The 25,987-nt window shown below is 40.6% G+C and overlaps 1 protein-coding gene and 1 long non-coding RNA gene across 2 annotated transcripts in view; one reads left to right on the plus strand and one right to left on the minus strand.

Annotated features, from left to right (window-relative positions):
- Positions 1 to 11,891, minus strand: part of LOC141765528 (uncharacterized) — a 90,524-nt gene extending 78,633 nt beyond the window's left edge. Inside the window, exon 1 of the long non-coding RNA XR_012593523.1 lies at positions 11,818 to 11,891. This is a non-coding gene — a long non-coding RNA (uncharacterized LOC141765528). The remainder of the gene's footprint in view (positions 1 to 11,817) is intronic.
- Positions 9,110 to 25,258, plus strand: dkk3b (dickkopf WNT signaling pathway inhibitor 3b). Its single transcript, XM_074631560.1, has 7 exons — positions 9,110 to 9,437; positions 10,115 to 10,243; positions 11,219 to 11,299; positions 19,138 to 19,230; positions 20,011 to 20,155; positions 22,952 to 23,102; positions 25,010 to 25,258. The coding sequence occupies exons 1-7, from the start codon at positions 9,231 to 9,233 to the stop codon at positions 25,032 to 25,034; spliced, it is 831 nt and encodes a 276-aa protein (XP_074487661.1). The 5' UTR covers positions 9,110 to 9,230; the 3' UTR covers positions 25,035 to 25,258.
- The last annotated feature ends 729 nt before the right edge of the window (positions 25,259 to 25,987 follow it).

Consider the following 25,987-nt stretch of genomic DNA (forward strand, 5'->3'; position numbering starts at 1 on the left):
CAGTGTGGCTGCTCTAACCTGTTAACACGGACGCCGAAATTAAAAAACAGCAGGTAACGCAGCCGCCACGCGCTGCTGACATTCCTGGTGTGTCCCAGGCTTTATGGCCGAAACAGCTCAAGTTCATGACTGACTCTCAATAGTATGAATGGTTATTCCGAATGTGTATGTTAGGATGGAACGTAGGTCTGGCTGTGGGAAAGGTTGTATAAAGGTTATTAAGTTGTGAAAATGTATTTAGGTATAAAAATATTCTGTACAGCCATGATAAAAACCTGTTTGATTAGTGATTTATATAAGAGCATGAAAATGGAGCAGTTTACATTGCAAAACAACACAGCTGTGCCGGGGGAGGACAGGAGTTCAGGTGATTTATGGGCGTCCCCAAAAACGCTAGCAAAACAAAGTAAAAAAAGAAATACAAAATAAATGTGAGCTTGGGGAGGAGTGTATATCCAATGTGTGAACAGGCATCGTAGTGCTTTTACATGAGTTTTCAACATGTATTTATTTTTATTTTTTCATCTGTTATTTAGCAGATTGTAGATTATCATTAAACTCCAGAACTGAAAGTGTTTGTACCAAATTAGAAACTGGAAGAGGAGATTAATGTAATTACCTGTACTCACTAGTAAAAAGGTACATTACACACGTTTTTTGTTGGAAATGGACCTTATATTCACTTAAAAAAGAACACGTTGTTCGTTATGGTTTAAATGAGTAACGTGGCAGATCATTATTTTCTACAATTGAAAATTCAGTGAAGTGAGACAGGACAATACTTGGTGCAAACTACAGTTTCAATCACTAAAAGCCTACACATGGGTCTAAACACATTTTGTGTCAGTCTAGTTAATATACAAAATGGATGAGTAAGAATCTTCATAGAAACATTCACAATGAAACACTGACCTCTGTTGGTAAAATTGAGCATGTGCATCATGGTATTCTCATTTGAGATATAACCCAACAAGGTATACTATATGCATATTTCTTATTATCCTGGCAGTGGTACCATCTGGATGAAATATTTGAGCCCAGCCCTGTCTCTAATCTAAGATTATCTTCAGGTTGTTTGGGAGAAATGCTGTCTTTTCACATTTTTTTCATTTCTAAGGTGAAGTGTCTGCTCTGTGCCAAGCTATTGGTATACAACAACACCCCCTGCCGGTATCACAAACCAATTACAACTTAGTCTGGCTCTCTTTGGATCACCTGGCCTCGCTGAGCCGTTCATTGGAATCACTGGTTATCAACTGGCTCTGTTAACTGGCTGGGTTTTCCTTCTTCTTTATGTTTGATTTCTTCATTCCACTGAGTGTTGTCAGACAACACAATCGGACACCAAATGCATCGCACAAACAATTTCCACTCTTCAACAAAACAACAACAACAACGCAATACAAAGGGAGAATCTGATGGCAGGTGGGTTCAAAACCACACGAATGAAGACACACACACACACACACACACACACTATGGGGGGGAGATACACATGCTTTAATAACGAACTGAAATACGTTTAACCTTGCAGACTGTATGTCATGCTAATACCTTTTCTCCTTGTATAAAATGTATAATATACTGACTAGTAAATGTTACCATTTACTGTTACTGAATGTCATTTCATTATAAGTTTCAATCAAACATTAAGATATGTAGGGGTTCTACTTTGGTAGGTTTTGGTTATTAGCAAATTAATTAATAAATAATAATATAATTATTAATATTAATAAAGATTATCAATAAACATTCATAATAAACGGGGCACCACCCTGGAATCAGGGACCAATGACCAAAACGTTAATATAGTCTCATTATATATGCTAAACTATCAATTTGGAACGTTGATTAATAATTAAATTAATAACTATAACCAAAATAGAAAGTAAAGGTTGAAGGATATCGGAGTTCTTGACATAGCAGAGGTTGGCATTATTCACTCTTGTGCAACATTAAAGAGACCAGCATGTATATTCCACAAACATTTATTTACAAGATAATAAAGGTTCAAAACACAATATTAATCTAACTAAATAACTAAACTAAACAAACCAAACACAGTGTGTATGTGTGTGTGGGTGTGGGTGTGTGTGTGTGAGAGAGAGAGAGGGGGGGGAAACAAGATGGGTTCTTGTCTCAAAATGTCTGTATGGCCTACAAACAAAATGGCGGGCACTGTAAAACTACAAAGATGGCTGAATCAAAGATGGCGGAATCAAAGATGGCCATCAGCATGTCACCACATGACCTCTTTGTTCTTCTGAGAAGAAGGACAGAGAGGGGGGGGTGATGTGGGGTTAAGATTATCTGAAGCTGTATGTTTATGTTTAACTAATTCACAGTTTCTGTATGTGATCTTTATGTGTGTTAGATATGCAGTGGGTTAGAAAAGATGGTTAGTTGCATGCAAGACCTTGTCTATGTGAAGCATAAACTAAACACATCAGATGTGGCGAAGCCAGTTACCCAAAAATCAAATACAGATAAATCACCACAGTCAAACTCAATGAATAACATTAAACCAAATCAATACAAGTACTTTCTAGAAATCAAAGTTGGACTGTCTTGCTCAGCCCTGTGCGATTGCTAATGCTAAGGCCCAGTACGTTACCAATCCATGGAAGAAAAGGGTTTGTGATTCCATGTGTTGAAGTTGTGGTTCCAAGTCAAAGAGGTCGTCTTTGCTGTTAGTTTGGTGCCAACTTCTTTGCTTGATAGCTTGAAGTTAGCTGGTGGAAAGGGCAGTCGCGTCGTCTGCCGTTTGGTTCCTTGGTTGCAATGGCTGTTTCCTAACAGGCCATTGATCAGAACCAGAACTGTTTTGCAAGTTCTGGACTTGAGAGCCGTTCACCTCAACCAGGTCAGCCTGGGTTGAGGAGATGAAGAGCAGAGAGAGCGCAGCAGCTCACCTCTCACACGTCAGGAGAGATGAGCAGATGAGAAGAAAGAGAAGGAACAAAGGACAAATCACATCCTCTTGGTTGTGATTTTCACACCTCTGGGTGAAATGTTACTGTAGCCAATGAGGACTGAGCTGAGTCCTGTGGTCAAGGAGAGCATACCTCCAGGATTCTGGGAGACAGTTCACTGTGTCTGCCACCAGAAATGGCAGGTCCCTACAGATATAAGTGGAAAAAACTGTTCACAAAACATAATAGACATGACCACTGACTATTTGTGTAACAATTTAGCCACAGATTCACATACTGACCATATACGGTCCAGACATATACTCAGTTTTGACCGAGTCTTGTTTCATCAACGCACGTGCGTGTGCACATGCCAGTGCTCTTGACTCTTTCAGCAAAACACACATAACCTGCATTTGGACATGTATGTGACTGAATATTGCAGATTGGGAGGTTGGTGATCTGTTTGCTATGGGGTGTTGATTATTTTTTTCATAAAGACTGTCAATAATACAATACTGAACCTACACTGTGATGAATAGATTTGGTGAAATTGTCGCTGTCGATGAGTCGCTCACACCCTCCAGCTGGCTGTAAACGAGGGTCTTTCGGCACAGAGAAGTACTCGTATCGGTACTCGGTATCGGCGAGGACCCAAATGTAAGTACTTGTACTTGTACTTGTACTCGGTTTGAAAAAAAGTGGTATCGGTGCATCCCTACTCTTTAGACATCATATGTTCATTGTAGCACTCATTTCTTGACAATTCTTCCAAGAAGCTCTTAAAAACAAATCTCTCCTTGCAAGATCTTCACACCTCCTTCACGGACACAGCAGCAGTAAAAAGAGTAGGCGAGGAGCTGCAGCAGAAGTTATAAGCAGTGAACACATCTCGACCTTCAGGTCAATTTAAGTGTGTTCAAACCTGGTATTTTGCTCCAGATCCTGCCTGTGGTGTCTGCTAGTCTATGATGTCCCATTATCAACAGTAGAGGACTTAGAGAGAAAGATCGTCCCTGTTAGTGTCTGTTGCGACACAGTATCAAATCAAATCAAATCAATTTATTTTTGTATAGCGTCAAATCACAACAGAAGTTATCTCAAGACGCTTTGTATGCTAGTGGGTGACTAAAGGGTGGAGAGCAGGCCTGGCCAGGCAACAAAAGGCAGCAGGGATAACATAAACACAACTATCCCATACATAAATAAGTAAGTAAAGGAAAAGATGGAAAATATAAAAACAGAAAAGTAAAAAAGTGAAACATAAAACCTTAAAGCATCAGTAGGTGAGATTGAAGCAAATATGATTAAAAAAAGTTATTTTTATAAAACAGTCGCTATATCCTGACAGTAGTACATGAAACAGGTAACCTGAAATAATGTTCCTCTGTGTCCTCCGGTGTCCTCCGGTACTCCTAACGGCATCTGCAAGATTTCACAGACCGGAGGAAAACAAGCAGTAAGAGCTGATCTGAGGTCTGCTGTCCAGCTGCCGTCTATGAGAGCCGACTGTCAATCACTCGCGAACTCCGACCAAACGGTGAAACTAGGCAGTGCTGATCAAATATGAATCAATATTATGTTACGTTAATGTCTATTTCTCTCCTCAAATGTTCTCAGAATCATCTTGTAGTGCACGGTTTAGCTGTAACATGAGAAAGTTTGTGACGCCGCCGCCATTGTAAAATTTGGTGACGGAACGCCAAGTACCGGTCACATGACCGGAGCACAGCCAATAGGAACGCTCTCTCTCTCTGAAATGACCTGTGATTGGTCAAAGTCTCCCGTCACAGGTTAGATGTTCTAAAGCCTGAAAACAGAGCCATGAGGAGGGGCAGAAGTCTAGTTTTCTCTCACAACACTTGAATTACAATATGCTGAAAGGTTATTATGGAATTTTTTGCCCAATGATGCCAAAAATATACTGCCTACTGAAGCTTTAAGGCCACTCAAAGGGAGAGAGAAAACATGTAGGTCTTGAGTTTAGCCTTAAAAGTGTCTACAGAGGGGGAACACTTACTTGAAAATGGTAAACTGTTCCAAAGCTTTGGGGGCTACTGCGAACGCCAGATCGCCCTTACCCCCTATAGCCTTGATGGAGGGACAGCCTGGAGCAGCTGGTCTGAAGATCTGAGAGAGATGGGGTTGGAAAGGGTCCAGAGGAGCTCAGAGATGTACTCGGGGCGCCAGGCCGTGTAAAGCTTTAAAAACAAATAATAGAACCTTAAACTCAGTCCTAAATCTGACTAGTAGCTAATGCAGGGACAGCAGTACATGTGTAATGCTGTCCAGGGGCGAGTCTAGGATCAGACCTTAATGGGGGGCTCACCCCTAATGAGAATGTGACATGAGTATAGTTATGGGTGTTCTTTATCTTTTGCATCATTTGAGGGGGGTGGGGGGGGGCACATATAAAGAGGGGGGCTGGGGGGGGTCACACTTTATTTCCTGCATTCTGATGAATTTTTCTGCACCAATTTTTGCCTTTTCTGCACCAAGTTATGGTGAAAATATATTTTCTGATGAAAAGGACAACAACAACAACAAAACTCAGGTGCCAATTCAAAATGTAAACAAAAATATAATGGAATATAATGCAGTAAGGCTCTCAGTCATTCTGTATTCTGTAAACATTTCTCATTTAATGTTATCCCGTTCAGCACTGTGTCAAGTTGTTCTAGTCATAAATCAGACGTAAATCCAATAAATAAAATTGCATGTGATTATTATAAAGTGGGCATGTCTGTAAAGGGGAGACTCGTGGGTATTAGATTCAACAATGAACTCTTTGGACTGTGGGAGGAGAACACGGAGAAAACCCACATTACCACGGGGAGCACATTTAAACTCCACACAGAAGGGCCCCAAGTCAGATTTGAACCTGCAAAGCTCTTGCCGTGAGGCGACAGCACTAACCACTGCACCATCGTGACGCCGCCCATCACAAGACGATCTCTAGTTCTCTGATGTTTATTAAGTCTTGATCATTTAATGTTACAGAATTACTTAAGATTTCAAACCAACATTTCAGGGGCTTTTACAGCAAGTATGAAACTCCCTACAGTTTAGCAGACACTTCAGATTTGTTGACTATAAACTAGTAAGTCTAGACGGCAGTCTTATCCCGTAAAATACAGGCGAGCCATTTGCAACCACTGCAAGTATAGACAGGGAAAGATACACGAGTCCCAAGAAGGGCTGCAACTAACGCTTTTTATAAATTAAGCTGAGACCAATGAATATTGGTGATTTTGCTCATAAAGAGAAGCAGCTGATCATCAGATTGCAGATTCCTTTTCTGATGATTGACTGATCAACTGACGGGATCTTTCTAGTCCTTCATCTGTGGCAATGATTAGAGAAGAGGAGATCCCATTGGGATGTGTTGACTCTATGCACTACTGTATGTGGCCTTATCAGTCACATTATTGGTTTTAATGACACCGCCGAGCTGATAACAGGCCATTCAGGAGATAACTCATCTAATCATTAACATTTCTGTTATCAGCCATTGTGAGACTACGAGGACACATTACAACACTTGTCCAAACAACGTCAAACCCAAGTCTGCTATTCAAGGTGATACCACAAGTATCGGTTGACTGCCGTGGTGAAAAAACATCTAAACATTTTGACCAATAGGGCTCACACTGTGACAAAACAACTTTTCATTTTGGTGGCATTGGCCAGTTAACACAATAACTAGCTTCTTTTTTTTTTTTTATTATTCTTTTTATTCCTTTTTTCCAAACATAGCATAACAAACATAACAAAACACAACACTGGCGCGATAATACAAAAAAATTATATCTTACATTTAACATTTAATATATAGATACACATATACACACATACACATCACTTCCCACTCCCACACAGGTCCAGCCTTCTTCCCACCCATAGAGGTAATGTTACAGAAAAAAATAACATAAAAATACATTTTAAAATAATTTAATTAGTTAGTTAGAATAAAAAGTAATAAGTACTACAGTAATATAATTCATGGTAGTAAGATAGAAAGCCTTAAAGGTCACCTATTATGCAAAATGCACTTTTCCATGTCTTTTAAACATCAATATCTGTCCCCAGTGTGTCTATAGGCCACCATAGTATCATAAAAGACCATCCTCTCTCTTTTTCTCCTCCTCCGTTTGTCCGGAAATGGGTGCAGAAAAAAAATTCGCTTTTTTCCTTGTATTCTGACGTCATTAGAGAATGCAAGTCACGTGAGGGTTTCCTGGTCGAACCAGAGAGAACCTTCAGTAGCTGACCCCGGCCCACAGCGCGTCACTGTCTCTCCTCCTCAACCTAACTTGAGCAAAGTAGCTCCTACAGTTAGTCTGCAAGAACCAGCAGAACAGGCTTCATGTACTCCCATCATCTAAATATAACATGTTCATTCACAAAGGCTTTATGTAATTACACTGTTTAAACAGATGATATTTATATATTATATATATTTGATGTCATGCATGTAGCAGAATACAGGTAGTAAATAGTGACTTGTAAGCAACACAACACATTTCTGTTTCACAGTCAAACTTTATTTGAGTAGACAGATGACAATATTAATTATTCACAGCATTTGTAATCATCCCACCTGTTAGTTAGTTATGTTAACATGGTACAGGAGAAAGTCTTCAGCTCTGGTAAACTATGGTAAGCTGAGATCCGGTGGTCTGTAGTCATGGTAACACAGAGACAGCTACTACTGTAAATAATATACCATTACTCTGATCTTCCATACATTTATCTTTTAGCAGAAATAATGAACTGACTACTGTTTCACATCTTCTATTTTCCACCCTGATGGTCGCTGTGTTTACACACCGTGTCATAGCGGTAGCATGTAGCTAACCCGTTAGCATGTAGCTACATGCTAACGGGTTAGCTACATGCTACCGGGTTAGCTTTGTATCTCCATGTAAACAGAGCCATCTGCTCTCAGCTGTCTGCTCTCCTCTGGGATGATTCTGTCGGTCATTTCTCACAGATGGATCTGTAAAGACAGACGTAAAACAGAGTGTATGTTTACGGTTTACAGAGTTGATGCATGAGGTAAACACTGAGTTAACTAACAGAGCTATAAATAGTATTATTTACCTGAGAGAAACCGTCAGGAAAACCTGGAATCTGGACCGCAGATGTTCATCATGTGTCGCCGATTTCTGATCAGATTCCTCCGGTAACGTGCGCTGGGTGAAGTTTCTGGTTTATAAACTTTAAAGTGGTTTATAAACTTTATTCTAGCTGCTATCTCTCCACTCGTCTCTCTCTCTCTCTCTCTCTAGAGAGAGAGAGAGAGAGAGAGAGAGAGAGAGCTTCTCCGGGAGGGAGGGGGAGGGTGACGCTGTTGTTGAGGACGTTTGATTGACAGAAAACGCTGACCAATCAGAGCAGAGTGGGAGGAGACAGAGGCTACAGACACAGAAATCAGCATTTTTGGAAATGGGCTGAAACAGAGGTTATAGAGACATGCTGGAATGCATGATCTGATTGTTTTTTTGAAAAAAAAACTTCAGAGACATGGTTTGGAGGTGTCTGAGACCTATAATAACTAGTTTAAATGGAGTATAATATGTGACCTTTAAATAAATAAATTAATTAAATAAATGTAGAGAAAAGAAAATAATAATAATAATACAGCACATAGAAAATAATAATTAATAATTAAGTAAATACCATAGAGATAATAATAGACAATAACTAGCTTTTGAAGCATGAATGAAGTGTTTTTGGGTGAGTTACTACCTTTTGCAGACATGCAATAGAGTTGTGATGTCCCATCAAACAGTTGTGACAATTACACTTAGAGTTTAGAGAATGTTAAAGGGACTGTTTCAGAAAATGAGTCAAAGAGATTGAAAAGCACTGTAAATTAAAACATATCAGTTATATCAGTTTGTGATATTAGTTCTTCAATAACTCTCACAAACTTACTGTACTTCATCTCATAAGTGTAACAATAAATTGGGATTATTCTGTGCATGAGGTGAATTTAACACCTGTGAACCCATGCCAACAGCCTCTCATCTGTTCTAATATTCGTGTTAAATCTCATCACTACAAGCAGCCGTTTGATTCTGACATGTACTTCACTAAATACAATTTGAACCTTTTCCACGCCATTAAACCTGATTTGTTCCAGTTTATAACCCCCCCCCCCCCCCCCCCCCCCCCCTAACCACCTCCGCTCATCAGACTTTCCAAATAAAACGGATCCAGCTGTGTGCGGCTGTGCGCCTCCGTGCGTCACACTGCTCCGCTGCTCGGTAGACTGGCAGACCGACCGAGACAGAGAGACAGAGAGAAGGAAAGATGTCCGGTATCATGCTGCTGCTTGTTGCTCTGACTCTGTGCCTGTGGAGGACCGACGGTTCGGACCGGAGCGGCTCGGACCGGAGCGGCTCGGTGATCCTGCGGGACGTCCTGGAGAGAGGCCCGGCCAGTCTGACCGACATGTTCCGAGAGGTGGAGGAGCTGATGGAGGACACCCAGCACATACTGGAGGAGGCTGTGGACCAGGTCTGCGTCATATTCTATTCATTTATACTAAGGGCACAGTTGTAGGCTGGAGAGCTGAAATAACCAGCCATATATCTGCTATTCAGATCAATCTAATCATACATCTGATGTGTTTTATAGCAGTGGAAACAATCGGTGTCAGTCCCATCACGTTTATTTGTTTTGGCAGACAGCTTCATGTTGACTACCAGACTGAGGTACTGAGCACTACACATAGTTTCCATGTCTGACCCACACCATGTCTGTCTGAATACTAATAGTCCTCATCATAAGAGTTTGTGTCTAGTTCATTCATTAAAAGAAAAAAGCTAATACAGAATAACTTAGTGTGACCGAGAACACCCAATTTCGTTTTGGTACCGGCTGAGACTCCTGGAAGTCAGCCTGCTCTGAGCTCTGTTGTTTCCCCCTGAAACTGGCCTAATAAGTGTGCTGATTTCTCAGTAGTCACTGTCTGGTTGCCATAATTTGTGAACTACTGGAAAAGTTTTCCTTCATGTAATCCAAGAAATGGAGATAAATATCAATCAGTGCATCAGCAAACTCTCTCTCTCTCAGTTCTAGAGGATTCATACTTCTTCACCATATGGAAATCTGATATGGACATAATGGAAATGCCATGTGCTTTATTTAATATACGATTTCTGAATGGATTTCAACATGTATTCCAACAACAGATAACTACTGAGAGTGCTAAATCATCTTCAACGTCGCTGGATCTGCGTACTACTAACTACCACAATGAGACAAAGAAGATGACACCGGACGGAGACGGAGCGGTTCAGGTCCTGGATAGAGCTGACAAGGTAGGGGTTCACTTTTGATCAACAACAAACCTTTTTAATCTCTTTGAGGTCATGTTTCCATAAATGGGCAAAAATCAGCTTTGTTTATGCCCTTTACATTGTTGAGGGGCTTTAGGGATGGGCTGGAGGGTTGTGATACACATATGATGAACACAAAGACTGATTGTTGTTTAAAGGGACTGTTTGTAAGAATCAGAAATTGCTTGTTAACAGCGACACCTGTGGCCGTTAAGTCAATGAAAGCCAGCGTCCTGTTGCTCGCGCTTGTGCTCGCTCTACATAGACATGAACGAGCATCGCTCAAAACAGTGAGGCGACACACGTCAGCTAAAACCACAATATCACTCTATATTTCAGCTGCTTGGCAGTAATGTTAGCTGACCAGACGAAGGTCTCTCCATGAATCAATGCTGATCCTAGAGTTGGCTTTTCCTGCCTCAGACTCCCGACCGCGGCCGGAGGGAACAGGGGAGACACCGGAGTTTTGGTAGGAGACGATAACGTTTCTCTCTGCGGAGCCCCGTCACTTCACAAGACACGGGAAACCTCTGTTGGTCTGGAGGAGCTGCAGCAGTTATTTCTGCACAAACGCCCATTGTACATTCACTAGATATTCTCAGAGCTAAACTAACTCTTCTGCAGTGTGGAGTGTGCGCGCATGCACGTGAGAGTGGAGCGACTCCAGCCCAGGAGACCAAAGCTACGGTCTCCCCTGTGTCTTCTGGCCACGGTCGGGGGGCTGGAGCAAGAAGAGTTGACGCTGTTTAACAGACGGGCTTCACTAGATAGAACTTTGCGGTTTTGGTGCTTCCGTGTAGTTTGTGTTGGAGCCACATGTGAGCGCGCATGGAACACCGACCCACAATGATTTATACGTGTAAGAAGTTACAAACAGTCCCTTTAAGTGATTGTAGGGATAAGGGTATTTTTTTTACCTTTTCTGATACAACATGTCACCTCTTTTGCCATTTATAGGAGACAAATAATAAAACAGGAGAGATTCATCTTTCACACATCCACGTGGAGGTTTCTGGTAACTGGAACAGTGTGGATCACGTGAGTCTTTTGCTTTCCCTGTCTGGTCTATGTGAATGATTAGAGGACTATGGGGCCTAATGCATTCTGGCCTCAGTTTCAAGGTTTAAAGGTCCCATATCGTGCTCATTTTCAGGTTCATACTTGTATTTAGTGTTTCTACTAGAACATGTTTACATGCTGTAATGTTAAAAAAAAACGTTATTTTCCTCATTCTGTCTGGCTGAATATACCTGTATTTATGCTCTGTCTGAAACGCTCCATTTTAGTGCATTTCAACAGAATTGCGTTGCTAGGCAACAGTTTGGGGTTCATGTTTACTTCCTGTCAGCTGATGTTATTCACATACACTGCAACAGGAAATAAACTGGGACACATTTAGAATGTTTACGTTTAAAACCGAGTAATGATCTAAATATTGTATATTTGTGACATCACAAATGGACAGAAATCCTAATGGCTTGTTTCACACGCGCAATTTCTGAATACAGGATCTGTGTGTTTCTCCGTATATTGAGCATTTTGATAGTTAACATTACTTATATAGCACTTAAACCTGCTTTATAATATAAAATACATGAAAATCTCACTTTTTACAATTTGGGACCTTTAATTTGGTTTCTGCTGACATGATTAGAACCAAACCAAATAGCTGATCAAGATGTGAGTGCACTCTCATGGCTTTTTGAGCATATAGCAGTGTAGCGTGTTAGCTCTGTTTGTCCAGCTGATAGCCTGCTGACTCAGGATTACACAGATGTGTGTTGTGGTTTTCAGACAGAAACACAAAATCCAACCGCCCCACTTTCAGACCAAATGTTTCTCTTTTAGTAGCGATGATACGATCTGAAACGCAGCCCTCTGGAAACACAGATAGTGGCTTGAGTCTTTATCATGTTTTATCACCAGTTATATGCTTTTTTTAACTGAAACATTTTATTCAGAACACTTCATTTAAATGTGTTGCGTCTACTTTAACGTTTCCCCTCAGTTTTGTAAATATTCATAAAGTCTGTCAGAAGAGACAGAGAGGTGGAGTGCTTTCTAAAACTGTGGCTGCATTGTCCCAACTCGTTTTATAAAGAGTGAGATCATCCAGCAAACAGACCCCTAACATATACTTTTCACAATTTTTAGCCAATAGGAGGCCAGCTTAGATTGAGGTCATTATTGCTGCTTGCCGCCTGTTTTGCCATTTTACTTTACAACGGTGGTTTTGATCTTTTGCTTTCCTGGCAGCCGTACAGAAAGTGGTTGTGTTAATAGACATTGCTGCTGGAAAAAATGCCAGGGAAGCAAGTAAGCCTGCAGGCCAGGCTGGATAAGGTCTGCTCTTCAGAAATGACTAACTGTATAGAAATTCCACCCTCTATACTTGAATTACACACAAGGTAGTCACAGCAAAGTTGGTTGACTCAGCACTTCATAGGAAATACCCAGTACACATTTTTTCTCTTAAGACTAAAACTTGGATACAGATGGTTGTTGATTACACAAAAACCTCTAACTGTCACCTAAAGCTGTCGCAGCTTTATACAGATGTCTAAAACAGTAAAAAGGTTTTAGACATCTGTGGCAGATTTGCTTAGCTGTTTAAAAGTGATTCAGTTACAGTTAAAGTGGCAGTAGGCAGTATATTTTTGGCATCGTTGGGCAAAAAATTCCATAATAACCTTTCAGCATATTGTAATTCAAGTGTTCTGAGAGATAACTAGACTTCTGCTCCTCCTCATGGCTCTGTTTTCAGGCTTTAGAAAATCTAGCCCATGACGGGAGACTTTGACCAATCACAGGTCATTTCATTGAGAGAGCGTTCCTATTGGCTGTGCTCCGGTCATGTGACCAGAACTTGGCGTTCCTTCAACAGATTTCACAATGGCTTCCGCGTCACAATCTTTCTCATTTTAAAACTAAACCGTGCACTACAAGATGATTCTGAGAACATCTGAGGAGATAAATAGGCTTTACAGTAACATAATATTGATTCATATTTGATCAGCGCTGCCTAGTTTGACCGTTTGGTCGGAGTTCGCGAGTGATTGACAGCCGGCTCTCATACACGGCAGATGGACAGCAGACCTCAGACCAGCTCTTACTGCTTGTTTTCCTCCGGTCTGTGAAATCTTGCAGATGCCGTTAGGAGCACCAGAGGACACAGAGGAACATGATTTTTTTCAGGTTACCTGTTTCATGTACTACTCTCATGATATAGCGACCGTTTTATAAAAAAACTACCTTTTTTTAATCATATTTGCTCCATTAATTTAGATATTTTAGTAAAAGTCCCTAGAAGTGTATGACTCAACTTTTCCCCATGGTCTAGGGTGGAAAAAGTTAACAAAAATCACAATAAATCATTATCGCAATACTTAAATATCACAATACATATCGAATCAGCACCCAAGTATCGTGATAGTATTGAATCAGGAGATAAGTGAATCGTCTCAGACCTAATCATTAAGTATTTATGATGGAATAGACACAGAATCAAATTGTGCCAGAGGAACAAAATTCAGGCTTTAACAGCCAAATTCTTCTCCGGGAGGGGGGGGGGGGTGCTTTATCCCGAACCCCCCTAGCTGGTTACTTTTTCCCACTGGCTGGATACTCCATATACTTGTGGAATTTCCTATTTATTTAAGTAGCACAGGCCTTTGTCACATGGATGTATGTATATACACATTTTTTTTCTGACTTCGGGTAGCTCTCTCTTCTTTCACCACACATGTGTTTGCATCCTGGTCTGTGTGCAGATAGCGTAGGAGGAATAAAAGATATCATAAAAAGATATATATATATGTGTGTGTGTGTGTGTGGTAGCGGCTCCTCTGGAAGGAAAATAGATCGATCTTTAAGTATTTAATTCAATGATGGTTTCCTTTAAGAAGGTCCATCTTGTTGCTCTCGGCGCCATTATCATTAGAATTTGTTTATCATTAAATTATAAATTCCTCATCTTCCTCATCTTTAAGATGATTCGGTAATCGAATTTCTGATGCTACAAATGCAGTCCTGCCCCGTCACTCTTTATTCTGTGTGACTTCTAACCTGTTTTTATCTGAGAGCAGCTCCGAATTCACTGCAGAAGCATTAAATCAGTCCGACTCAAACACACAACGGTAGCTCTCTGCAGAGCTACGACCACTTCTTCTTTCTTTCTTTCTTTCTTTCTTTCTTTCTTTCTTTCTTTCTTTCTTCTTCTTCTTCTTCTTCTCAGTTACAGGTTTCCTGTGGTTCCATAAAACGTCTTAAATTCAGTCAAATGAAATAAAATCAAGGTAATGCTGGTCATAAATTGTCTTTAATTCACTGTAATTGTTCTGTTTGTGTTAAATTTGCAGATGGTGCATTTAAGGCTCATGGGAAAATTGTGATGCATCATAATCTACCGTAAACGTCCAATAATGTGTATTTGTTTGATTAGCTTAGTATAAGATATTGTTTCACATATTTTACTAATCATTTTCCGAAATTTTTCGGATATATTCAACATATTTCCAAACTGTTTATCATGCTTTTAGCCTCTTTACAAATAGATGTTATTTTGGTTGCGTGTCATCTTTTGGCTATCGTCAGTTGTGGTTGCTGACGGGGAAATGCAAGTTTAATGACAAATGGTTGGAAGGAAGGAATATAAGTTTCGGAGGTGGTTGGTGCCGGCAGGAAACAAAGTACGATGTTATTTATGCTGAAAGACTTACACGTTTGTGTTGTTTTTCAAACAAAGTCATAAGCTTATTAATTTTTTTATTACACACGGTCAGTGGATGCACACACATGTAAAGGAACATAATAAGAACACCAGCAGATAAAAAAAGACCCACCACTCACCACTGATTGAGACTTTCCTCCAGTTTAACGTCATTCAAACACATTTAGGTTGAACTGGGCACAACTGGTCGACTAACTGGTGATTTGTTTGTTTTTAAGTGGCCATGAGCCAAAAACAGGAGTACGGGAAACCGTGATATAGCTGTCCAGCAGTGGTGCATGTTGGGTAACTGTCATGGTGGCTGGTTAAAGAGACCAAAGCACACTTTAATACCAAACACCGCTGTGAGACAAATCGGTACAAATTGGTATTTATCCACTTTATAGGATTACAAAGGGGCCCCTGTGGGGCGTCTCCATGGGCCAGAGACCGAGACCGAGGGAGAGCGGGGGGGCCAGAGACCGAGACCGAGGGGGGGCCGGGGATCAGGAACTGAGGGGGGGTTAGAGGAACAAAGACGCTCCGGGAACCAGACTGTCAGAGTCCATCTATACTGGTCCAGACTCAACTCTCTGCTTCAGTGGAGGAAGAAGTTCCAGCATCCTTTACTGAAGGAAAAGTAACAACACAGCCAGAGCTGAAACCATTAATCAATCAGTCAGCCCATCAATCGGAAATTTATTGACAGATATTTAATCAAGTAATTGGGTAATTGATTATTTGTTTAAGTCATTTATTTAACAAAAATCCCAAATACAATACAGTTTCCAGATGTGTGGAATCGCTGCTTTTCTCAGTTTTATGTCGCTATTGTTTCATTTTATAGACAATATGATTAATCGACTAATTCAAAATGTTCTTTTGACAGATGCAACAGTTTGAAGATACTATTTGTTTTCTAAATTTTATCAAAATCGCAGTATGGCCTACTGAAATTTTCTAATCACAGGAGGCGCAATATTTGTGTAAGGCTAAATGTGTCCAAATACTGTTTTTAAATTTATAATTTTTTTTCATATTTTTCCGACATTTTTCGGATATTTTTTCCCATATTTTCCTAATAATATTCTGATATTTTTCACATATTTCACTAATAATTTTCCGACATTTTTTGGATATTGTTCACTAATAATTTTTCGGATATTTTTCACATATTTCCGAATGTTTTATCCTGCTTTTAGCCTCTTTACATTATTTTGTTACAGTTACTGTTATTTTGTTATTGTCATTACTCTTTATGTTATTTAGTTTAGTTTTCACATATTTTACTGATATGTTTTGACATTTGACATTTTTCACGTATTTTCAAATATATTTACTATTTTTTCACGTTTTACTAAGAATTTTCCGACTTTTGTTCGGATATTTTCACATATTTGAAAGGCTAAACGCCAACAAATTTTAATTGAAGCAGAATACTTACTTACTAAACATTTTTGTGAATTTTGGAAATGATTACATCCATCTTTTTTTCAATACATTTTTTTTTAATTTTGGACTTTAAAACACCCTGGAGCTATTGTAAATGTATAGAACACAAGTCACAAATAAACCTATGCAGCCACCACTGGAATCTAATTCTACTAATAATAATATTAGTGTAGCCTGATCTTTATCTGACACTGGACAGAAATACCAGGTTCAAACAGAATGTGGCCCACTAAGTACCAAAAATTATATATTTATTTCTTATATGTTGTATAATGCCCTTGTTAAGCACTTTGTGACTAATGTTTGAAAGCCCTATATACTGTAGATACATTTTACTCACTTACTTACTTAATACTGGGCCTGTGAGACTAATGACAGCTGCAGTCATCTGACATTTATTAAGATAATTACAGGGTATTGTGTGGTGCGTATTTTGTAGCTTCCAGTGTGTCTCAGTTCTATTAATAATGTCTTATTTTATTGTTATTATTATTATTATTATATATACAGTATAGGAAAGCTTTAACATCAGAGCCAGTTATACAGTGATATATTTTAAAGATGAGTTATAAACACATCCTACTTTCGGGCTCTTGATCCTGTCTGTGACTTTGACACAGTCAGAGGTTTCAGGGACTTGGCTCTGTTTCTATGCAGATTTTCCAGAGGCAGCACACACAAAGATAAAGACCGAAAAAACAGTGGTGAGCCAGCGCTGTTTTTGGCAGACACTGTTTCCTCTGACCACTGGAAAAGAGTTAAACTCAATCTCAAATATCTTATTAGCATTCCAAGAAAAGCCCAACTAAACCAGTCTGATGTATACTACAGGAAAAAATCTGCCTCTAAAACCATTCAATTATTTAAATAAGCAATATGCAGTGTAATCGTTACCCATTTTGTAGCATGCTGTACTTGGTGTTCCTGCAGATATCTGGTTGAACAAACAAGGTTTTACATCACATTTATATATTTCTAACTCAGCTGCTGTGGAGTTTGACAGCAGAATGTGTTTCAGAGATCTAAACATTTAGGTTTAGTGTCAACTAGCGATGCACCGATACCACTTTTTTTCAAACCGAGTACGAGTACAAGTACTTACATTTGTGTACTCTCCGATACCGAGTACCGATACGAGTACTTCTCTGTGCCAAAAGACCCTTGTTAACAGCCAGCTGGAGGCTGTGAGCGACACACGGCAGGCTGTGGAGTCCCGCATACGAGACGGTGCGCCGCCACCGGCTCTAGGTCGGCTTGGAAAGGCTCGGGGCGAAGGTGGCTCGAGGCCGAAGCTTAACAGTGCTCCCCGCACGGACTGTCGACCGCCATGCTGCGGCCCACGTAAAAGGCGTCAGGGGTCTGTGGCGATGTGTGCAACCCACCCGACCCGTCTTGAAACACGGACCAAGGAGTCTAACGCACGCGTGAGTCAGAGGGTGCAAGCAAAACCCTGTGGTGCAATGAAAGTGAGGGCGTGCGCCGGCTGAGGTGGGATCCCGGCCCAGCAGAGGGCGCACCACCTGCACGTCTTGCCCGCACTATCGGGGAGGTGGAGTGTGAGGACCCGAAAGATGGTGAAGAGAGGTTAACATCACGCTACCGTAAAGTGGTATCGGTGCCGTTGTATCGGAGCCGTTTTGCGAGTACGAGTACATGAGCAGAGTATCGGACACGATACCTGATACTGGTATCGGTATCGGTATCGGTGCATCCCTAGTGTCAAGCAGTGAGTCATACAGTCATACTGGGAGTCAGTTCTATTAATGATGAGTAATAGGCTGCACTGGCATCACGGAGAGCCTCCCTATATGATTTAACACTATCTTACCAGACTAAACAAGATTCTTCGTGATTGGTGGAGATGGACTGTGGCTGGCAGAAACACAACTTCAGAGACCATCAACCACTAGGAACTCATTAGATGGGGAGTGCAGTGGACAACTGTTTTAATGTGATACAGGAAAATGTAAACCATAATTATATTTGGTTGAGTGCTTCCTGATGGCGTGGCATATTACAGTCATCAGATGAACTATATATTAATACAATTATTTTACCTTAAAGGTCCCATATCATGCTCATTTTCAGGTTCATACTTGTATTTTGTGTTCTACTAGAACATGTTTACGTGCTGTAATGTTAAAATAAAACTTTATTTTCCTCATACGGTCTGCCTGAATATGCCTGTATTTACCCTCTGTCTGAAACGCTCCGTTTTAGCGCATTTCAAGGGAATTGCAATGGAATTGCGTTGCTAGGCTTGCTTTGCTTTGGGACCATGTTTACTTCCTGTCAGCTGATGCTATTTACATACACTGCAACAGGAAATAAACTGGGACACATTTAGAATGTTTACGTTTAAAATCGTGTGATGATCTATATATTGTATATTTGTGACATCACAAATGGACAGAAATCCTAACGGCTTGTTTCAAACGCACAGTTTCTGAATATGGGCTGTATGTATTTCTCCATGGATTGAGTGTTTTGATACTTTCACAGTGTTTGTATATCACTTTAACCTGCTTTATGATATAAAAGACATGACAATCTCACTTTTTACAATATGGGACCTTTAAATCAAAAAGTTGAAATTGTGATTTTTGTTGAGACAACATGACAACATTTATTTAAATGAACACTACAGTCTAATTTGACCCGCTTTAATTCTGTGCTCTGTTACTGACTATACAACTCTTGTTATCTGTCAATTCAGGAATGCATGGTGGATGAGGACTGTGGTGACCTGAAATACTGCCTGTATGAGATTGAGGACTCCAAGTGCCTCCCCTGCATACCAACGGATATGGTGGGGATTCAGTCAGTGCTGCTTTAGTTAAAGCTGCACTGATCAATGTTGGTGTTTCAACAATGGATCAAATGGCTATATGTTTAATGTGAAAGTTGTAGCTCGTAGTGACAAAAGTGACATTTTAGCCAGTGGCCAAAAAGTTAGTAAATGCTGCTTTAAAGGTGTTGAGTGTTCAAATATCAGCACCTCATGGTCAAACTAAATGTCATAGAATGGGATCACGGCCATAATCAAATTGGCATTGGCATCGTTGATGCTAGCTTTTTATTGTGCTGAATCACTAGCATCAACTTTCTGCATCACATTGCTCATAAATCATTTGCATCTTGTCACAAATACCATAGCCGTGTCTTGGTAAAAGGTAACTTTAAAGGATAAATAGTGAAAGTAAATGTAGTATTCATCCCCTGTTCATCAGTATAAACAGCACCCTCTTTCTGCTCTGTGCCATAAAGCAACCTCCCTTTGTTCTGCAGAGCAACCCAGTGTAAAATAATCTGACCCAGTGCTGTAAAATGAAAAATAAAATGTACCAATAGAAAGTCATATATACATGGATTATCAACACGATGCAAACAGTAATAAAAAACAATGTTAGCTGAAGTGTTAATCCTGTACAGTAAGGCATCATTAATAAATCAAATGTCACAAGTATCGAAATGTTTAAAAAGCTACACATAGTGTCTTTTATTGGAAAACTACAAAAATACATTAACCATGTGTGCAGCAACAGACCAAGTGTGCTTTACTCTGAATGTACGTGTGTCCCCACTTCAGCCCTGCACTAAGGATGAGGAGTGTTGCTCAGATCAGATGTGTGTGTGGGGCCAGTGTACAGTCAACGCCACCAGAGGAACAGAGGGAACTATCTGTCAGGGTCAGAGTGACTGCAGGACGGACCTCTGCTGTGCCTTTCAACGAGGTGAGCTTTAACGGTGACTAACCTCAGAGACTGACACAAAACAAAACACACTCTTACTTAACCTGCCATATTCCACATATATAGTATGAACACAAATACTAGTAGTGTAGGGTTTGTTATTTTAAAGGGACTGTTTGTAACTTCTTACACGTATAAATCATTGCGGGTCGGTGTCCCATGTGCGCTTGCGTGTGGCTACGCTGTTCAGACTCAGACTCCAACACAAACTACACGGAAGCACCAAAACTGCAAAGTTGTATCTAGTGAAGCCCGTCTGTTAAACAGTGTTGGCCGCGGTCGGAGGACGCGGGGGAGACCGTAGCTTTGGTCTCCAGGACCGGAGTCTCTGCTGTACTCTGCTCCTCTGCCTGCCTTCACACACGACGCGCTCGTTCTCCCTCTTTCGCTCCACTCTCACGTGCATGCGTGCACACTCCACACTGCAGAAGAGTTAGTTTAGCTCTGAGAATATCTAGTGAATAGTGGACGTTTGTGCAGAAATAACTGCTGCAGCTCCTCCAGACCAACAGAGGTTTCCCGTGTCTTGTGAAGTGACGGGGCTCCGCAGAGAGAAACGTTATCGTCTCCGACCAAAACTCCGGTATCTCCCCTGTTCCCTCCGGCCGCGGTCGGGAGGCTGAGGCAGGAAAAGCCAACACTAGGATCAGCATTGATTCATGGAGAGACCTTCGTCTGGTCAGCTAACATTACTGCCAAGCAGCTGAAATATAGCGTGATATTGTGCTTTTAGCTGACGTGTGTCGCCTCACTGTTTTGAACGATGCTCCTTCATGTCTATGTAGAGCGAGCACAAGTGCGAGCAACAGGACGCTGACTTTCGCTGACTTAATGGCCACAGGTGTCGCTGTTAATAAGCAATTTCTGATTCTTACAAACAGTCCCTTTAAGGTCAAATTCATTTAGCTTATACAGTATGTCTCCACATGTCCCTCATGTAAGCTTTCATTTTCCCTGTCCTTTTTCCATAATGTCATTTTCTCATCTACACTACTATATTATATTTTCAGTTGTATCCACTATTGCCTCTCATATCCTTTTTTTGTTTTTACGTTGCTTGAAATGTTCTAATGCATTTTGTAGCTACTACTGTTATTTTGAAGTGAATTTAGGTGAACTGACCCACTTCATTTACAAAAACACATATTCTCACTGACCACTAGTCATTTAGAAGCTTCTATTTATCCAGGTTTTTAGATGTCTCTAAGATTCCTGCTTCCCCCCCCAATACAATGGAGGTGTAGCAAGGAGAAAGGTTAAACCACTGGAGGTCAGCAAAAACAAAAATCTTCAGTGGCTGTTAAGTTGCTCTTTAAGGTTTCATATGTTCTTATCTCTTTCTATCTTCAACGTAACTAAAGTCCATATACAGCACACGGTCAAATATACTGTATGAAGTGCCCTCCAGTATCAAATGGAAATGATGAGGAAAAATTACTGGCCATTAATCCAATTCAATTGTATTCATATAGCACCAAATCATAACAGAAGTAATCTCAGGGCATTTTTCATATAGAGCAGGGCTGCGGTGGAATAGTGAAAAAATGACGTCCTAACGTCTTCTCCTAACCACTTCTCCTTGACCTCAATGGAAAACGTCATGAGGTCAAGGAAAGATGAGAAGGAGAATTCAGAAGGACTCAGGAAAAGACTGCTCTTTCACTAGGCTCCGTCATTATGATGCGACGGCGGATGTTAGTGACGCAGGTCTGCTGTGGTGAAAATAGAAATGTTCTGAAGATGGACTACAAACGGCGCTGCTCCCTCCGTGCGTTGTTAAATAGGTCTTTCAATGACAGACTGCTTCACCCGCGGTGTGTTAAAGAGATACTACAGGTCCTTCTGCTGCTGGAACACTCTATCAACAGATAATAAAGAATCATCTGACCTAACGTGGACAATATATGATTAATATTGAGTTAATAGTTGGAGTTATGAAGAAGGGGTAGGATCATATACTTCTTCCAACTTCTTTTCAGACATGTAATATTTATTTATGTTGATTATTTGTTAATTGATTGTTTACTGTTCATTTTATTTGTTATTCTTGTTTTGTTTTTTACTGAGGTATTTGTTACATGTTCCAAATAAATAATTAATTCAAAATAAAGTGAAACGAAATCAGTCCACTCATATTCAACATGAATCCCAATTAGTATATGAGCGTATGAAAATAATATGCAAGATAAGCATATCGTTTGTTATCAGGAACGGCAGAATGGTGCGTCGCTTTAAATGCTGCGGACGCAAGGAATTGTGGGATGTTATTCTCTCTTTTCCTTTGGTAAAGGATGCTCCAGTGTATCCTCTGCTAAAGGAGATAATAAAGGAAGCATAGAAGCTCCTTTCCTCAGCATTTAGAGAATTCGAACAGCTCTTATCATGGCTGCTACTGAGATACTTACAGGTCATTTCACTCCGTTAGGAACCTTCCTAAGCAAAAAGGACTATTCGAATGCAACCCAGGTATAGACCATACTCTAGTGCTCTTATCACACTCAGACCAAATAGCATACATTCATAGAACTTGTCTGATTTTAATTAAAGTAATTATATGGTTGTTTTTCACTGATTGATGTAATCTGTCTAAACTCTTCAAACACGGCCCAAGAAGAAGAAAACTGAATGGAGACATCCATGGGAAAATACTCTTGTCTGAGACTAGTGTTAATGTCGAAGTATCTGATATGGGCTTTATATTTTTGCTTTGTGTGTAACAGGCAAAGTAAAGACAGTTTTGGACTGCCATTGTTTTTTTCTCTCTGCTGCTTCCTCCAGAGCTGTTGTTTCCAGTGTGTAATCCCAAACCAGAGAAGGGAGAGTCCTGTCTGAGCCACCCCAACCTGCTGATGGACATGCTGGCCTGGGACCAGGAGGGTCCCCGAGACCACTGCCCCTGTGCTGACGACCTCCAGTGCCAACCTCAAGGGTGAGAGCAACACAGAGTATACATGTACACTTATAATCCCCCAAAAATAAGGATGTGCAATAGTTTTAAGTTTTTTTTAGATTGAAGTAAAATCTTATTGTTGTAAATTTGTAACATACATCATACAACTTGGGATAACAAGTGATCTAAGTTATACTGTATGTGGGGGAACACAGTAGAGAGCTCGTTCTCATTCCCAGGGCGTCAAATATCGAGACTTTGTCATGGCCGTCGGCGTACGGTACCACCGCACAAGGCACCCTTTAGTATGAAACGCACCGGGTGTTCCATAAACTACAATATAAACTAGTTTGGTTCATATCACGGTTTTGGGGTCACGGTTTTCGGTTCGGTTCGGTATATTTGTTACAGCGAGGAGGTCATGTTCTGATTTCAATATGCTTTTCATTTATTTGGCAAAAATAAATTAATAGATGTTTGTCTTAACAAAAGTATGGCTTACATAAAGAACATAAACATAAACTTCTTCATTGACAAATCTTAATTGAAAGAATAGGTCTTCTACAGTTATTAGTGAAAACAAAAAAGGCAGATTTGTTATTTTCTTATAAATATGATGAAATTATAAACTAAGGCCGTACATTGAAGCATAAGCTCAACCAGAACTATGCTAAAAAACGTTGCGTTTATGAATGAGGTATGAGCTGTGAGCTTATAGCTCATTCAACAGTGGCTCATTGGTCATAATTCTTACTATAACAGTTAAGGCACTCAAATACTGACATATTGTCAATAAGAAAAAATACATTACAAAAATAAAATCCAAAATGTAAGTAAAAAGGCTGTTGTAAATCCTCAACTGCTGCTTATGCTAGTTTATAAAGGGCAGGCACAACAGACTAACATTCACACGTGAAGGCTCACACACTTTGACCATATGCTTTAATTCTGTATTGTTTACGATGGTGTTGTCGTATATGCAGCGATAAACACTCTTCTAGCATTAGATATTACTTTGTCACGGTGTGAATCTGCAGTGGGAGGCTGACTGAACGCTGTGTGGGGGAACGGACTCTCCGTCCAGTCTGCTTTTGTTTCGCTCCGCTGATCAACACATTCGGGTGATGCCGTCATAATTAAATGTTTCAAGTCTCCACATATAAACCCGACTTCAGTTGAACAGTGTCGGCGTACAGTTTGACACAAATTGTTGTCAATTTAACTCGACTATCGGCTACTGGGCGCTACAGCGCTGCTACCATTCCTTGTGTGCTGCCAAAACTTTCCGGGTAAAACTCACGCTCCAGAGTTTCTGTTCCGCGCGTGCGAGTAGTAAACATAAACAGCTGTTTGGGTAACGGCGAACCGAAAGGATTTTTGCGGACCAAACCGAACGTCCTGAACCAAACGGTTCAGGTCAAATACACGAACCGTTCCACCCCTACTGTAAACCAATCCACGGCAACAGTAAACTCTCCGAGAACATGCGCCGGAAGTGTGTCGACGTCGTTTAAATAGCAAATAGACACATCGGGCGGGTGAGAGGGGAGGTGGATGGGCCCAACAAACACAAGACTTTCATCTAGCAGACCGCTGGTCATGTCCTGTGCATTCCCGTGTCTTAAGTATCACTTTAATGTTGCAATCAGCTGTTTGTTCGTGTCCCGTGTTCACAACCTTCAGTGTCATTTTCACCGTACAAACGTCGTAGTTTTAAGTCCATCCATGTAGTTCTTTCCTAAACCTAACTATAGTGGTTTGGCCTAATCCTAAAGTGACGCCAACAGGTAACTATAGTGGTTTTGGTGCCAAAAATGAAGTGACACCAAGGGACATGACAAAGCGGCGGTGTGTGACGAGTTGGGATGAGACTGTGTTGGAGTAGAAGTAAGCAAAAGCATTACTGCAAATGTTTTCCTAAATTCCTTCTTTTTTTTCTGATACAGACGTGGATCTGTTTGTGGAGAGTAGTCCTGGAGATGGAGAAAGAAAGAGGAAGTTATACATAACCCCGTCCAGGAGCTACACTAACATCCTTACTGAGCATTGACCAAAGAACGACCCGTCTGCTGATCAACAGTTTATAAAAGAATATCGTGTTGTTTCAGGACAGGACTTGCACTGTATTATTTATGCCTTATTATGACCAATGCCTACTATCATGCACCAAATAAAAGACTTGTTTTTAAGTTTGACTGAGAACCAAGAAAAGCAGTATTGTGGTATTCACAGATTCAATATGGACCCGTGTTGGCTGGTGATTCCAAAAACTGGGGAGGACAGGAAGAAAACCAACCCATGGCATCATGTTACTTTACACTAGTTGGCTACTTATCTCTACTTTCTTATGTTCAACGAAAAATAAGGCAGTAAAACAATGGCTTACAAGATTCCTTAAAAACACTGTGTGATGAACCTCGTGTGTGATGAACCTCGTGTGTGCTGCATGCCACCTTAGTCCCGCCGTGGCAGCGAGGCCAGAGACTGCGCCAGCAGAGCGGAGCTCTCCGTTATTTCTCCGACAGTGTGCTTTTAATGTCCCTGTAGCAATTTCTGATTCTTACATAGAGTCCCTTTAAGACGAGGAATCCAGAACATTCATTCATATAACGGTAATTCATAATGTAAAGTGTTTGTTTACCTTGATAGACAGACATGGATTGAACCTAATGGAAGAGGACAGGAGACCTCAGGGAGGGACAGATGAAGAGGAGGCAACACAACAGACCTCTCGTTCCACTGAAACACTGTCGAACGGTCTGCAATTGCGTCCTCAGGTCTTTTACAGCGACAATCCTCAGTTATTTGACTCAAACGTATCCAGGAAATCACATTACAGACACTACCACTGACTACATGTGTAACGATACGGTCACAGATTAGCACTTTGACCATACACGGTCCAGCCATGGGCTATGTTTCGG

This window comes from Sebastes fasciatus, chromosome 4 (genome assembly GCF_043250625.1).
Source record: "Sebastes fasciatus isolate fSebFas1 chromosome 4, fSebFas1.pri, whole genome shotgun sequence".
NCBI classification, from domain to species: Eukaryota; Metazoa; Chordata; class Actinopteri; order Perciformes; family Sebastidae; genus Sebastes; species Sebastes fasciatus.